At 32.8% G+C, this 12,900-nt stretch overlaps 1 protein-coding gene across 2 annotated transcripts; it reads right to left on the bottom strand.

Moving 5' to 3' along the window:
• Nucleotides 1-1,079: 1,079 nt before the first annotated feature.
• On the bottom strand, nt 1,080-12,225 carry LOC130452541 (cytosolic 10-formyltetrahydrofolate dehydrogenase). Of its 2 annotated transcripts, XM_056791876.1 has the most exons (14): nt 11,985-12,225; nt 10,783-10,936; nt 8,165-8,399; nt 7,830-8,100; nt 6,674-6,941; nt 6,438-6,618; nt 6,101-6,377; nt 3,552-3,889; nt 3,306-3,499; nt 2,070-2,263; nt 1,780-1,990; nt 1,560-1,719; nt 1,304-1,503; nt 1,080-1,247 (listed from the first exon to the last, which is right to left on the bottom strand). In XM_056791876.1, exons 1-14 carry the CDS (start codon nt 11,994-11,996, stop codon nt 1,192-1,194), a joined length of 2,751 nt encoding a protein of 916 aa, XP_056647854.1. In that variant the 5' UTR covers nt 11,997-12,225; the 3' UTR covers nt 1,080-1,191. The 2 variants fall into 2 exon arrangements, with proteins under 2 accessions (XP_056647854.1, XP_056647853.1); XM_056791875.1 differs by having other exon boundaries at nt 1,080-1,503; nt 11,985-12,162.
• Between the last annotated feature and the right edge of the window lie 675 nt (nt 12,226-12,900).

Here is a 12,900-nt window from a genome sequence, read left to right as displayed (position 1 = left end):
TGAGTGTTGGTGTAACGGTAGCGAATAGTAACAAATATCACCAACAGCTGCAGTTTTTCCAATCTAAGTAGGTTCTTATCGTCTAAAACAGTTTAATTTGGATATAAGGTTTTGAATATAAACTCCTTCTATGAGTTAGCACAAAGAAAAAATTTAATTCACACAATTTCCAATTTCTACGCAACCCATATAATTTTAACGAAACAAGCTTCAAACGTTTCAAATAAATTGTGAATGACATAGATGGGCGAGCAATATTCCAAGGATGGATTAGTCTGGATCTCATAGAAGCTATTGCGGCGTTGATATTTAACAGATCTTCAATTATGTGCTTCCAAGAATGTTTTCTCTTGTCTTAACCTCTATAGAATACCCCCATTTTTCTAATATTTAGTTTATTGTTGATTCTCCAGAAGAATTCATGTGTTCTGAAGTGTTTGGCCATTCCTACTTCAGCAATTGCATCATGCGCTATAAAGTACCCCTATTTTAATAGTTTTTCCTCTATTGTTAATTCCGCAGAAGGATTCATGGACTCTGAAGGGTTAATCTGTTACTACTTTAGTAATTCGGTTTGTTATTTCATTTCCCTCTACTCCAGTGTGCAACGGAACTTATTCTTTTTGATTACTCGTTAAATTTATGCATTTTCTAACCAGTAGTTCAAATGTTCAATCATCGATCCTAACCAGTTTGAATATTATTACCAGTAGTTCAAATGTTCAATCGTCGATTTTTATAGATAAATACCAAATATATTTTTGAAAATATATTTCAGTTTGTAAACTGTTAGAATAATGTTACAAAATCATTATTTTTATTTTTCTGCTTGGAAATAAGTACTTTGATTAATGTTTTACTTATTATTTTATGTGTTTGACAATTTTTGAAAAATCTAAAGGTTTCTGTGATTATAATAGATAAAAAATGGACAATTATTGCTCACAAAGCTTGCGTTTTCTCTTATCGCGCTAATATATAACATTAAGACGTTTTTTTTTTTAATATTTAATTGTAAAATGGAGATTTTATTATTGTACATTGTATATACGGAGAGCACAGATGATTTAATAATATTATTTATAGTTAAAAATTTGTTTTATTTACGTACGAGTTAAATAAAATACATCTAATGTATAAAAAATTATTATTAAATTAAACACAATTAATACGTTTTAAGGTAATCTAAAATCAATATTCGATGGTGACACATTTAGTTTTCAAGTATTCGTTCAGTGCTTCTTTACCTGTAATATTAAAAAAAAAATTACAACTGGTTTGGATAAAAAATATTCAAATTTACCTAAGTCCTTTCCGAATCCTGATTGTTTGAATCCTCCAAAAGTAGCTGCGACATCCGTCTTATTGTAGGTGTTTACGAAAACTGTACCGGCTTCGATTCTTTCTGCAAATCTTAAAGCCTTTGAAATATCTTTTGTAAACACTCCCGAAGCTAAACCGTATTCAGTAGCATTAGCCCTCTTCAAAACCCCATCGATGTCACTAAAACAAAAATTTATTAAAAAATAAAAACACTAAATTTACGTTTATATATTTACCCGTTATTAAATCTACTTATAACCATAATTGGTCCAAAAGATTCTTCTTTTGCCACGAACATATCATCCTCGACGTTACTTAATATTGTAGGTTCGAAGAAATATCCTTTTCTATTCAATCTTTTACCGCCGTATTCCAATTTAGCACCTTCTTTTAGTCCTGGAAACAAAATTGTTATTGAAATATTTGAATTGGAATAGATTATGAGGAATACGGTACCTATTTCAACGTATTCAATCAATTTCTTCAGATGCGCTAAGTGATTTTGGGGCCCGTGTGATGTAGATCTACTCAGCGGATCACCAATTTGAATTTTTCTCGTTTCTTGTACCACACGTCTTACAAATTCATCGTAAATACTGTCTTCTACGAATAAACGACCGGCTGCTATGCAATTCTCTCCTTTGTTGAAAAATACACTTTGCATACCCTAAAATTTATTTTTTTTAGAACTTAGAGTTGTATTATAGAGAAATCTAGATGAAAGATGTAAAAGTTTAGTTACTTACTAGTCTCACTGCTTTGTCGAGGTCACAATCCGAGAAAATAACAAGCGGCGATTTTCCTCCCAGTTCTAATGATACTTTTTTCAAATTAGAATCAGCGCAACTTCTCATTATCACCTGACCGATTTCAGTACTTCCAGTAAAACCTAATTTCCTCACTTGTGGGTGATCAGCTATCGCTTGACCAGCTACTGACCCTGAGAAAAAAATTTGTTAACCATATAAATCAATTAAAGTAGTTCAAATAATCAATCAACGATCTTAACCAGATTGTATATTTTTATCAGTAGTTCAAATGTCCAATCATCGATTCTAACCAGCAAGATATTCAGTAACATTTGGAATACGGATGGCCCCAAAAGAGGAAAAATAGTGTAAGGACCTAGAACCAAACCCTGGGAAACACCCCAAGAATTTTTTTAGTAGAAATATCTGCAATTGATAAATGTGTCCAATACATCCTGTCCGATAGTCAGCTCTAAGCTTCAATGCCATGAAATACAAACTGGTTTGGGACTGCTTGATAAAGCTAAACGATAAAATTACCCTGCAATGGATTCTAGAACACACTGGAGTGAAGGGAAACGAAATGGCCGACAGATTCGCTAAAGTAGGAGCAGATCTGAACCTTTTTGTGGTATCAGTTACAGAATAAGAATTGAGACAGATAAAGACACTCCAGAGAAGATCTACTTAATGTATCAATCTAGATGAGAACAACTAATAGATGTCCTGTCCTCTGTTGTCCAATTTAGTTAGCAGAATCTTTTATATTAAAAAAAAAAAACCTGCAAGTGGATCTAAGACTGCACGGTACTATGAAATGGCAAAATTATTTAACGAAATAGAAGAATTAAAATGTGAACGGACTAAGAACAAATGTAAAAATATCACGAACTATATTGTTAACGAAGCTCATTATTTATATCGTGATTTGCACGCCATCTCACGGCACCGATTATAATTTAATGAAACGGAATTATAAAAGATGGCAGGTGGCTTCTTTTACTATTAGGTAACCGTTAAAGTATTGTTCTAGATGTTTCTAGAATAGACAGAAGTTGCTACAATGTTCTGGAATGATTACGAAAGCTTAAAATATATAAGGCAGAAGCTTGCAGTTCGATACAAGCAATCTGGGAGTTAAAAAGTGATGTAAAGTGAAGTCATAATTAATTTAAACGTGATATGATATAAAGTATATAGTTAACAGGAAAATGAGATAATTATAACATGTACCTGATCCAGTTACGACATTTATGACACCAGGTGGGATTCCGGCTTTAACAGACAATTCTGCAAACTTCAGAGCAGTTAAAGGACACACTTGTGCCGGTTTGATTACAACGGTATTGCCAGCTGCCAAACAAGCCGCCATTTTCCACGAAAGCATCATTAACGGATAGTTCCACGGTGTTACCAATCCGCATACACTGCAAAACAAAATTTTAGTCAACCAGATTCGAATGACAACCGTTTACTTACCCTATCGGTTCTTTCCTTGTGAACGACAGATTTCTGTTGGGTCTTGCGTGCGATACAGGTATAGTAGATCCTTCAATTTTATCTGTCCAACCTGCGAAGTATCTCCAGGTTTCGATACTCATTCCGACGTGGGTTTTCAAAGCCAATGTGTAAACGGCTCCCGAATCTATAGATTCTAATGTGGCTAGTTCTTCTTTGTGTTGTTGCATCAAGTCTGCAAGCCTGTAGAGCATAAGTCCCCTTTCTCTGGCACTAATTTTACTCCATTCGCCGTTTTCAAATGCGTTTTTAGCGGCCATAACGGCTTTGTCGACGTCGTTTTTCGAAGCCCAAGCAACCTTAAATACGCCAAAGTACATTTTAGTTGAAATTACTCCCTTTTATATCCCTAAATTCAGTACCCGATAACCTTAACCAAAACTGTGATATTTTATTTACATAAAACAAACAACACAAAATTTAATTTGGAAAATAGATGAATAGACATCAATAGGATTAAAAACAAAAATGCTACGAAGAGAGTGTCTTGAATGAGTCGATAATTTGACAATACCAACCAACTGCAAAATAGTGCTCAGACCAATAAAAAGAGGGTACAAACTAGAAAACTTCCAGCAGATAAATTGGAAATGAAATAGCTGAGAAGAATGACCGAAAAAGAAAGTGTGATAAGAATGAATTGTGTATGTTGAATTTGTGTAAACATAACCTAAAAACCAAGAAAAATAACACTGAAATTACCAATGTAAAAACAAAATGGGAGACTAATAATGTACTAAATACGCGAGGGAATGAGACTTTTCGAAAACAATAGAAGAAATTTATTTCTTTTTAGTTCTAACCAAATGTGTGATGCGGTATACATAGGACAAACAACGCAATATTTCGAGAATAGATAGAAGGACATCAATGTATTTAAGAAAATGAAAAGTTGTGGAAAAATATCTTGATTCAAGCAGTACTTTGACAAATGGAAGAAAATATGTGGGAAAAGCAAGTGGAATAAGATAATGAATGTAGATTTTAGAGAAGAATCACAAAAAAAGCTGAATTTGTAAAAACATAACCTAAAAATAAAATAAAAATAACGAAGACTGGAACTATCTCAGTAGAAACAAAATAAGAGACGAATTAATAAATAAAAACACTAAATAAAGAAACTGGTGACATAAGGAAACGAGAAATTTTATAAAAATGAGTTAGATCGATAGGAAAAGACAGCAGATTATTTTTTTTTAGTGTAATTTTCGTTTTATTAATAACTGTGTATCTAAATTCAGTATAAGGTAGATCTATATAGGACAATAAACGCAGTATTTGGAGAATGGATAAAAAGACATAAATATGATAAAAATAACGCCATGGGTATAAATAAAGCGTCTTGAATCAGTAAATCTTTTAACAAATGCCTATCAGATAGGCTTTAACTGCTAAAAAGATTAACAGAACTACCAACTAAAACACTAGAAACAGAAAATTGGAAAATCAGGAAGGAAGATGAGACGAAAACGCAAAAGAAACAAGAAATTTGAGAAAAATAGCGGTAAAAATAAGTAGGACAAGAAAAATAGAGAAGACAGTAGACAAAAATTTTTTAGAACAACCTAAAAATGAAAAAAAAATAACGGAAGGTGCATTATTAAAAAACAAAATGGGAGACCAAGAAATAAATGGACTAAATAAAGAGACCGGTAATGCGAGGGAACGATTTAAAAAACAAGGAATTAAAGAAAATCATTCCTTCGCGATTATTTTTTTTAGTGTAGTTTTCGTCTTATTAATAGCTGTGTATGTAAATTCAGTAGATAGTTCTAACCAAATCTATGAAGCTGTTTATATAGGACAAACAATGCAATATTTGGAGAATGGATAAAAAGACATAAATATGATAAGTTTGACGCATACCAACAATGCCAAAGATACTCAGATTAATAAAGAGAGGATACAAACTAGAAGACTTCCAGCAGCAAATGGATAAACAGAAAGAATGATGAATGAAAACGAAAAACATGAACAAAATATCGGGAAAAACAAATGGGACAAGATAAAGCAAGAATACATTAGACAAGAATCATAAAAAACAGATAAATTAATATAAACAACCTAAAATGAAAAAAAAACATTGGAGACTAAAGAAATAAACGAATGGACTATATAAAGAAACTGGTGACACAAGGAAACGAGAAATTTTTTTAAAACGAATTTAGGTATAAAGCAAAAGCAAGAAAATTATATTTTTTAGTGTAGTTTTCATCTTATTTAGAGCTGTGCATCTAAATTTAATTCTAACCAAATCTGGGATACTTTTTACATAGGACAAACAACGCAATATTTGGAAAATAAGTAAAAGGGCATCAGTATATGCAAAAGGCAATAAAATGTCATTGATTGTTACGGAGAAAGTGTTTTGAATCAGGATAGGACAAATAACACGATATTCGAAGAATAGACAAAAAGGCATTTAAACCAACTGATCTTAAGCGAATCAGTTTCATAGTTGGAAACTGTTAGATATTTACCAATTTTGACAAATGACACGTAACACTTACATCGCAAATAGTTTCTTCTGTTGCAGGATTAACGGTAGGTGAGGTTTTTCCATTTTCGGCGTCGACGAATTCTCCATTAATGAACAATTGGCAAGGGAAACGTAATTTCATATTATTAGCTTCAATTTCGACGGCTTTGTATACAACTTCTAATTGCTGGTTACCGCCGCGACTTTTTTGTACAACGTTCAAACAAAATTCCGAAAAAGTAGGCGCCATAAATACGTCCTCGTTTTCCAATTCTGTCTTGAATACTTCCTTAACCTCTTCGACAAGTCTGTAAATAATATGATTTAAAATGTAGTACAACATTCATACAAAGGAGTGAAGAATGTACCTCACAACATCCATGGATCCACCTCCGCTAGCAAAAAAATCTGTATCGTCCTCGATATCTATGTTCAATATGGCTTCCCAAATCGTTCTCACACATTCTATTTGAATCTTTTCTTCTGCTGTGAATTCTATTTCGACTTGTTTAGTTATTTGATCTAAAGTTGCAGCATTTTTCATTCGTCCTAAGAAATTTTCTTATCGCATTAAAAAGTTTCTCATTTTATGTACTAAACTTACCGTTTATTTTAACTCTTTTAACATTGACATATTCCCCGTCAGATCCTGCAAGCAAAAGTCCTTCTTCGTGTATTATTCCCGATTTGGCACCTTCGATTTCTATGTATTTACCAATGGGGATCGCGGCTTTCCAAAGACTCGATCCGAAAAGTAAAGCTTCCTGGAAATCGTCAGATCCGGGTAATTTCATCAAACAGCTTGCTCCTGGTACGGAATCCATACCGCGGATGAAATTGTGAAGGTCTGATGCTGTTTTGGTCCAGTCAATCTATAGAAAATATTTCCCGATAATCAATTTATTTGTTGATAATTCTTTAAATATTTTCATTCGTAGTATCAAAATTTTCATGCAACTCCCAAGATTCCTTTTCCTCCAATAGAAAGACAAATTATTGGTTGGCAAGTAATTTCTAGGAGCAATTGAATCAGATCAGGGCTGTATGGGGGATGCGGCATCACTTCCCAGCCAAGCTCCAAGAGTTGCCAAAGATGTGTGATGCCTGGAATACTACACCTTTCCGATTTGACAATTCTGGCCGTATTTCTTCGATTGATTCATCCAGTTTCATTAATTGTTGATAGTAAACATCAGAATTGATCGTTTGGTTTCTTGGAAGCAGCTCAAAAAACACAACAATCTCATTAAATTGTTTTTCAGCTTTCGATGTGATTTATGCTGGTTCATCGTGTTTGCTCCATGAACTATGTTACTGTACCGGATCCATTTCTCATCACCAATGATGATTATTTTCAAGAAAGGGTCGCAAATGTTGATTCTTTGTGTTAAATGTCTTTCAAATCGTGAGGTACCCAAATAGCAAGCTCCTTGGGTGGTTTTCAATTGTGTGCGATACATGTAGCCTCTTCGGAACCTCTCGAACAGTTATAAGACGATCCTCTTCAATTATGACTTTGATTTGGTCATCATCAACTTCAGAAGTGCGACCAGAACGTTGCTTATCTCCAGAATGGAATTTTTTATACCAATTCTGGCACGTGCGCTCTATTAAGCAATCCGCCTCATAAACACACCAGTATCACGTGTCCAAGTAAAATACTAACGTAAGTTATTTAAAAAATGAAGCGAGACTCTCTGTCAGTAAAAAGCGAACGATGACTGTAATAGCAAAAGTAAAAGAAAATATTTTTTATTCACCTTTTGTAATTCGGGTTTGTTCAGCATTGGATCATAAGTAGCTCCCTTTTCGCTCTGGATTATTCTAGGAGCACTACCGTCTGCTACCATATCAACAGATCTAGCAACCGCCGAAACACCTACTGGGTACAAAAAACGTTTATACAGTGTATCCACTGTATCGTTCTCTTCCACATCGCATTCCTCTTGCAAAAGGATCGGACCTGTATCAAGACCGTCGTCGGCCCAAAATATGGTCAATCCTGCTTTCTTATCACCACAAATCAAAGTCCTGGAAGAGGATATTGAACATGTTTTATTGTTTGGTATATTGATAACAGTTTTTTACAATTTACCAGTTGATAGAACTTGCTCCTCTATGTCTGGGCAAAATTGAGGGATGATAACAAATACTTTTTAATCTAGGATAGTTGATAACATCCATCGGGATGAACTGGGAACAGTAAGGTAACACATTTAAATCTGCACTGACACTTTTGTATTGATCCAAAACTTCTGGTAGTGGTTTACCAGCTTTTCGCCATGCTTTTATTTTGAACACAGGAATATCGCATTCTGCTGCAGCTTTAGCTAAAGATCAAAACCAAAATTACAAACAATTACCTCGAAAATGTGTATCTATTTTGAAAAAATAGTTATTTGTATGCCAAGAACTGAAAGTGCTACTCTACAAAGTAGTACATAACATTTAGACGACGCATAAGATCCAAAACTTTTTCAATTACACTGAGGAAAAAAAATAAATAATAGAGAATTACAAATATTTGATTTATTTAACAATATAATGTACTTAATGATATTTGCAATGTCAATATTAATTTTTTACTTTTTCATCATTCATTGTTATTCATTAATTTAGACACAACTTCGGATAAAACACATAATTTCAGAAAATAAAAAATTTAAGGTTATGCAAAATCATCGAAGTGAAACTGTCAGTTGTCAAAATCATCGAAGTGAAACTGTCAACATTGAAGTGGCTAGAGTCACTCCAGAGCGTCCCGAAAGTGTAAGTACAGTACGTAACTGTCATTTTCACTACATGGAACTCTAAAAACGCAACTTTCGGTATGTAAATGAATACAAAACGAACAACTTTCAGATGGCGTCGTCTAAAAATATATTTTATGACTTAATATGCAGAAATCGCCAACAATAAAAGAAAAAAAAAGCGTCAAAACGTATTACGAGTGTTCAAATTAATGCTCATCTTAATCTAGGCATTCGCGGCAACGTTTCTCAATGCAGAATCAGTTCCAGCGATTTATGTCGAGCAGTCCGCGAAGCTTTTAAATTCTTCTTAATTTACAGTCCGGAAAGCGGGAACTATGCGTGATCCTCTTGCAAAAACGCACCACAGGAAGAAATCCATTTCCCAAATTAAAGTACTGCACATGTAAAGCGTACTGCGACGAATCTCCATCCTCCAAATTCGCGAGTATTGGATGAAATTATCCTTATTTCAGATACCGGTCGTCCGCAACATAGCCCTTTTTAAGAATTTGTGGTACGTGTTCCACACTGTTGAACGATTTTGTTCGGAAACTGTTGTTGAAATTCTGTAAACACAGTTTCGTAATTCGCGTTCGTACGCAGATACGACGTAACAAAGAAAACTCTTTCTTGAAGCGTGAACTTGTATCGGTTAATCATTCTGAATGGCCGATCCACACTCGAACGCGAATCTCGACGAGAATAGCAGCGCGAATCGCGGACAAGATTGCCAACGGTCTACACTCGCAGATTCCCGTCGGACTCACAGTATAGTTCGCGCTCTTGATATTTTCTCAATCAAAGTTTATCTGTAGTGAGTATGTACTACAGTAGGTGCTTTACTACTTTGCGATTTGGCAATTTATAGTTATAGTTAAAGAAAAACGGAGTACCACTCAGCACGAAAACATTCAATAAGTGAGAATTCTAATTCGTTATTCTTCACGCCACTCATTTTGTAGGCAAAATCGTGGTGTCGAAAACACAACAGTCCGTGGCAATTGACTCTGAGTGATCCGCGATTGTGTAGGAGCACTTTATCGCGGGACAATTTTCGGGGAACGAGCCGCGAAGAATATGCGAATCGGATCAACACTCATGACACGCGCGCGAGTGCGGATGCGGCTGAAAACGCACGAATATGCTTTGTTTTAATCTTTTTTACAGCGTTGCAAGATTTATGAGCTTTGCCGACTATAGTACTATATACTATAATACACATCACGTGAAAATATTCAAGGTTAATTTTATGAAACATCAATTACGCATTCTTTTATGTATGGAATGTAAATTATCTGGAGAGATAAAATAACTACAACAATAATTAAATACATATTCAAAACATGTCGATAATCAATGTAATACAATTAAATGAATCAAATGATACGACAATAATTATGTAATCGATGAGGAAATTATAGCGGACTCAGCAATAATTTAGAAATTTCTTATCATATTAGTATAAATTCATTATCTGTGAATTTTAGGTTAGAATACAATGAGCAGAATGAATGTCAAAGGCAGAACAGTTGAACTGATAACATCAGATCATTTGTAAAGTGGAAGCTATGATCCGATCACTTCGAACGAAAGCGAAAGTGATAAATAATTTTCCGAACATTCAGATCTTGATCAGATCAGATAATTTTCAAAAAGGAACATTGTACATAACCCCAAATATGTTTTGCTCATATATAGACTATTTTAATTACATTAAAGTTATTATGCAATCTTAATCGTTTAAAAGTTATGTCGAATAGCAAAAAAACGAAGAAATTTGAAACAAATAGAAAATAATTGAATTCTTGTAACGTATAAAGGACTTCTGCGATCTTTAAATTGATAACATAACCTCAAACTTCATATTTTAAATACATAACCTCAAATATTCTTTCTCTATATTCGAGTTATATGCAATATATTAGTAGTTATATTGATATAAATCAATTTAAACACTTGCCTAGTGGATCTTCTCTTTTTCCCTTGTCTGTAATTGTGAAAACACCAACAATAGCGTGGCCGTGTTGTTTCAATTTGTGCATAACATCAACGGCAAACGCACTTTGTCCTATGATGGCAATTCTTAAAGATGGCACCGAAGATACGGTGGTTTGCTTAAATCGAACGAAAATTGAAATTAAATTGTGGAAATTGAAAAACTTAGAACCAAACCATTCGAGTTTGTAAAACTTTAATAAGATTGTTGTACAATGTAAAGTTGTAAAAAAATATTTCTTAGATGCCTTTATATGTTTTTGTTGCTAAATCGTTTTGATTTTAGGTCTCCTTTAATTCAATATTCGTTTTCAAAACAAGTAAAAAAATTTGTTCATATTTTCGTCTTCAAACTTTTTTTTACATTTTTTAAAAACGAATTTTCTATAAGAAGAGATCGAAAATCAAGCCGATCTAGCAACAAAAAAATAATTATTTTCAAGGTCGATTAATATTAATTTTAACCTAAGTGCTAAATGTAGGTAACCAATCATCTATTGTTGGTACTACGCAGTTAAGAACCTGCATTACAAATTAATTAAAATATAATATTTCTACTTGATTTCCTGATAAAAATACGTATTATTATTATTATTTTTTATTAAATAATATGTATAATGTGTATAATCAAATTCAAACAGCTCACTCAATAATTGCCGTTTTATTCTATAGGAAATGTCCACACTGTAAATATGAAAGAGTAGAACTGTCATTTTTTCACTTGCTTTTTTTTAAATTAATTTTCTATATAATAATCACAATCAAGGTTATTTAACGAGAAAAAAAAGAAATATAAACTTTATAATAGTTTTATTGTCTCGTGGTTACTAATAGTTCATTTTTTCGTAATTAGGGCAAAATCATTTTATTTATTAAGCATAAAGACTCGTGAAGGAATCTTCATTATCGACATAATCAAGCTAATAAAAACTTCCTATGTTTAGAATACCATAGACAAATTTTTAATTAAGAGTAAATATAAAACTACATAATATCATCAATAGAATTAAATTTTAAAAAAGGGAGCACAAAAAATAAGTGAAAATCAAACCAAAATTTTACCTAAAAAATCTTTTTTATGGATATTAATATTGACGTTATTAGTAAAGGTTTATAATTTTTTTTACTAATATTTATTTAATAGTATTAGTTTTTTTCTATACTTACATGCGGTGGCATTTTGTGTATTAGAATCACAGTAACACTTCCTACAAATTATGATTTATGAATATTAGATCGAAAAAAGAGAAACTTATTTTTTTCTTCTCGATTGGTCAACGCAATAACTCACTCTACACCTAATTTGAAATTGAGAATGTATTTACCCTGCCACTTGAGTGGAACTATGAATGGTCATCGTAGTTTCTGTTTTATACGTCCTTACGCGAGCATTATCAGTTTTATTCACGCACCAAGATTGTGCTGGTTACATTTCCATATCTCATTAATCCTTTACAATTATTTGAGAGCATTTTTTATTAACAACCTTTCTACCCCATTACTATCACATAATATTAATTTACTGAAGCGAATTATGAGGTTATGATATAAAAAACGCGAATTAAATATTTAAATCCTTTAATCAGTTCAATATTTGAGGTCCTTAGCATCAAGTTACTGCCTGAAATTATGAGGTTATGATACCTTTCACGGGTTACACAGGGTGACAAAAAAGTATAGTGAGAAAAAATTATATTTCAAAAAACTCGAATCAAATACTTTAATCAGTTTAATATTTCAGATCATAGCATCAATTTAATGACGAGGATTATGATGTTATGAGACCTTTCACGGGTTATACAGGGTTACAAAAAAGTATAGTGAGAAAAAATTATATTTCAAAAAACTCGAATCAAATATTTAACTCGGTTTAATATTTGAGGTTATAGCATCAATTTAATGATACGGATTTTGAAGATATGATTCCTTTCACGGGTTATACAGGGTGACAAAAAAGTATAGTGAGAAAAAATTATATTTCAAAAAACTCGAATCAAATACTTTAATCAGTTTAATATTTCAGATCATAGCATCAATTTAATGACGAGGATTATGATGTTATGAGACCTTTCACGGGTTATAC

This window comes from Diorhabda sublineata, chromosome 1 (genome assembly GCF_026230105.1).
Source record: "Diorhabda sublineata isolate icDioSubl1.1 chromosome 1, icDioSubl1.1, whole genome shotgun sequence".
Lineage (NCBI taxonomy): Eukaryota > Metazoa > Arthropoda > Insecta > Coleoptera > Chrysomelidae > Diorhabda > Diorhabda sublineata.
This window is presented reverse-complemented; position numbering and strand designations above follow the sequence as displayed.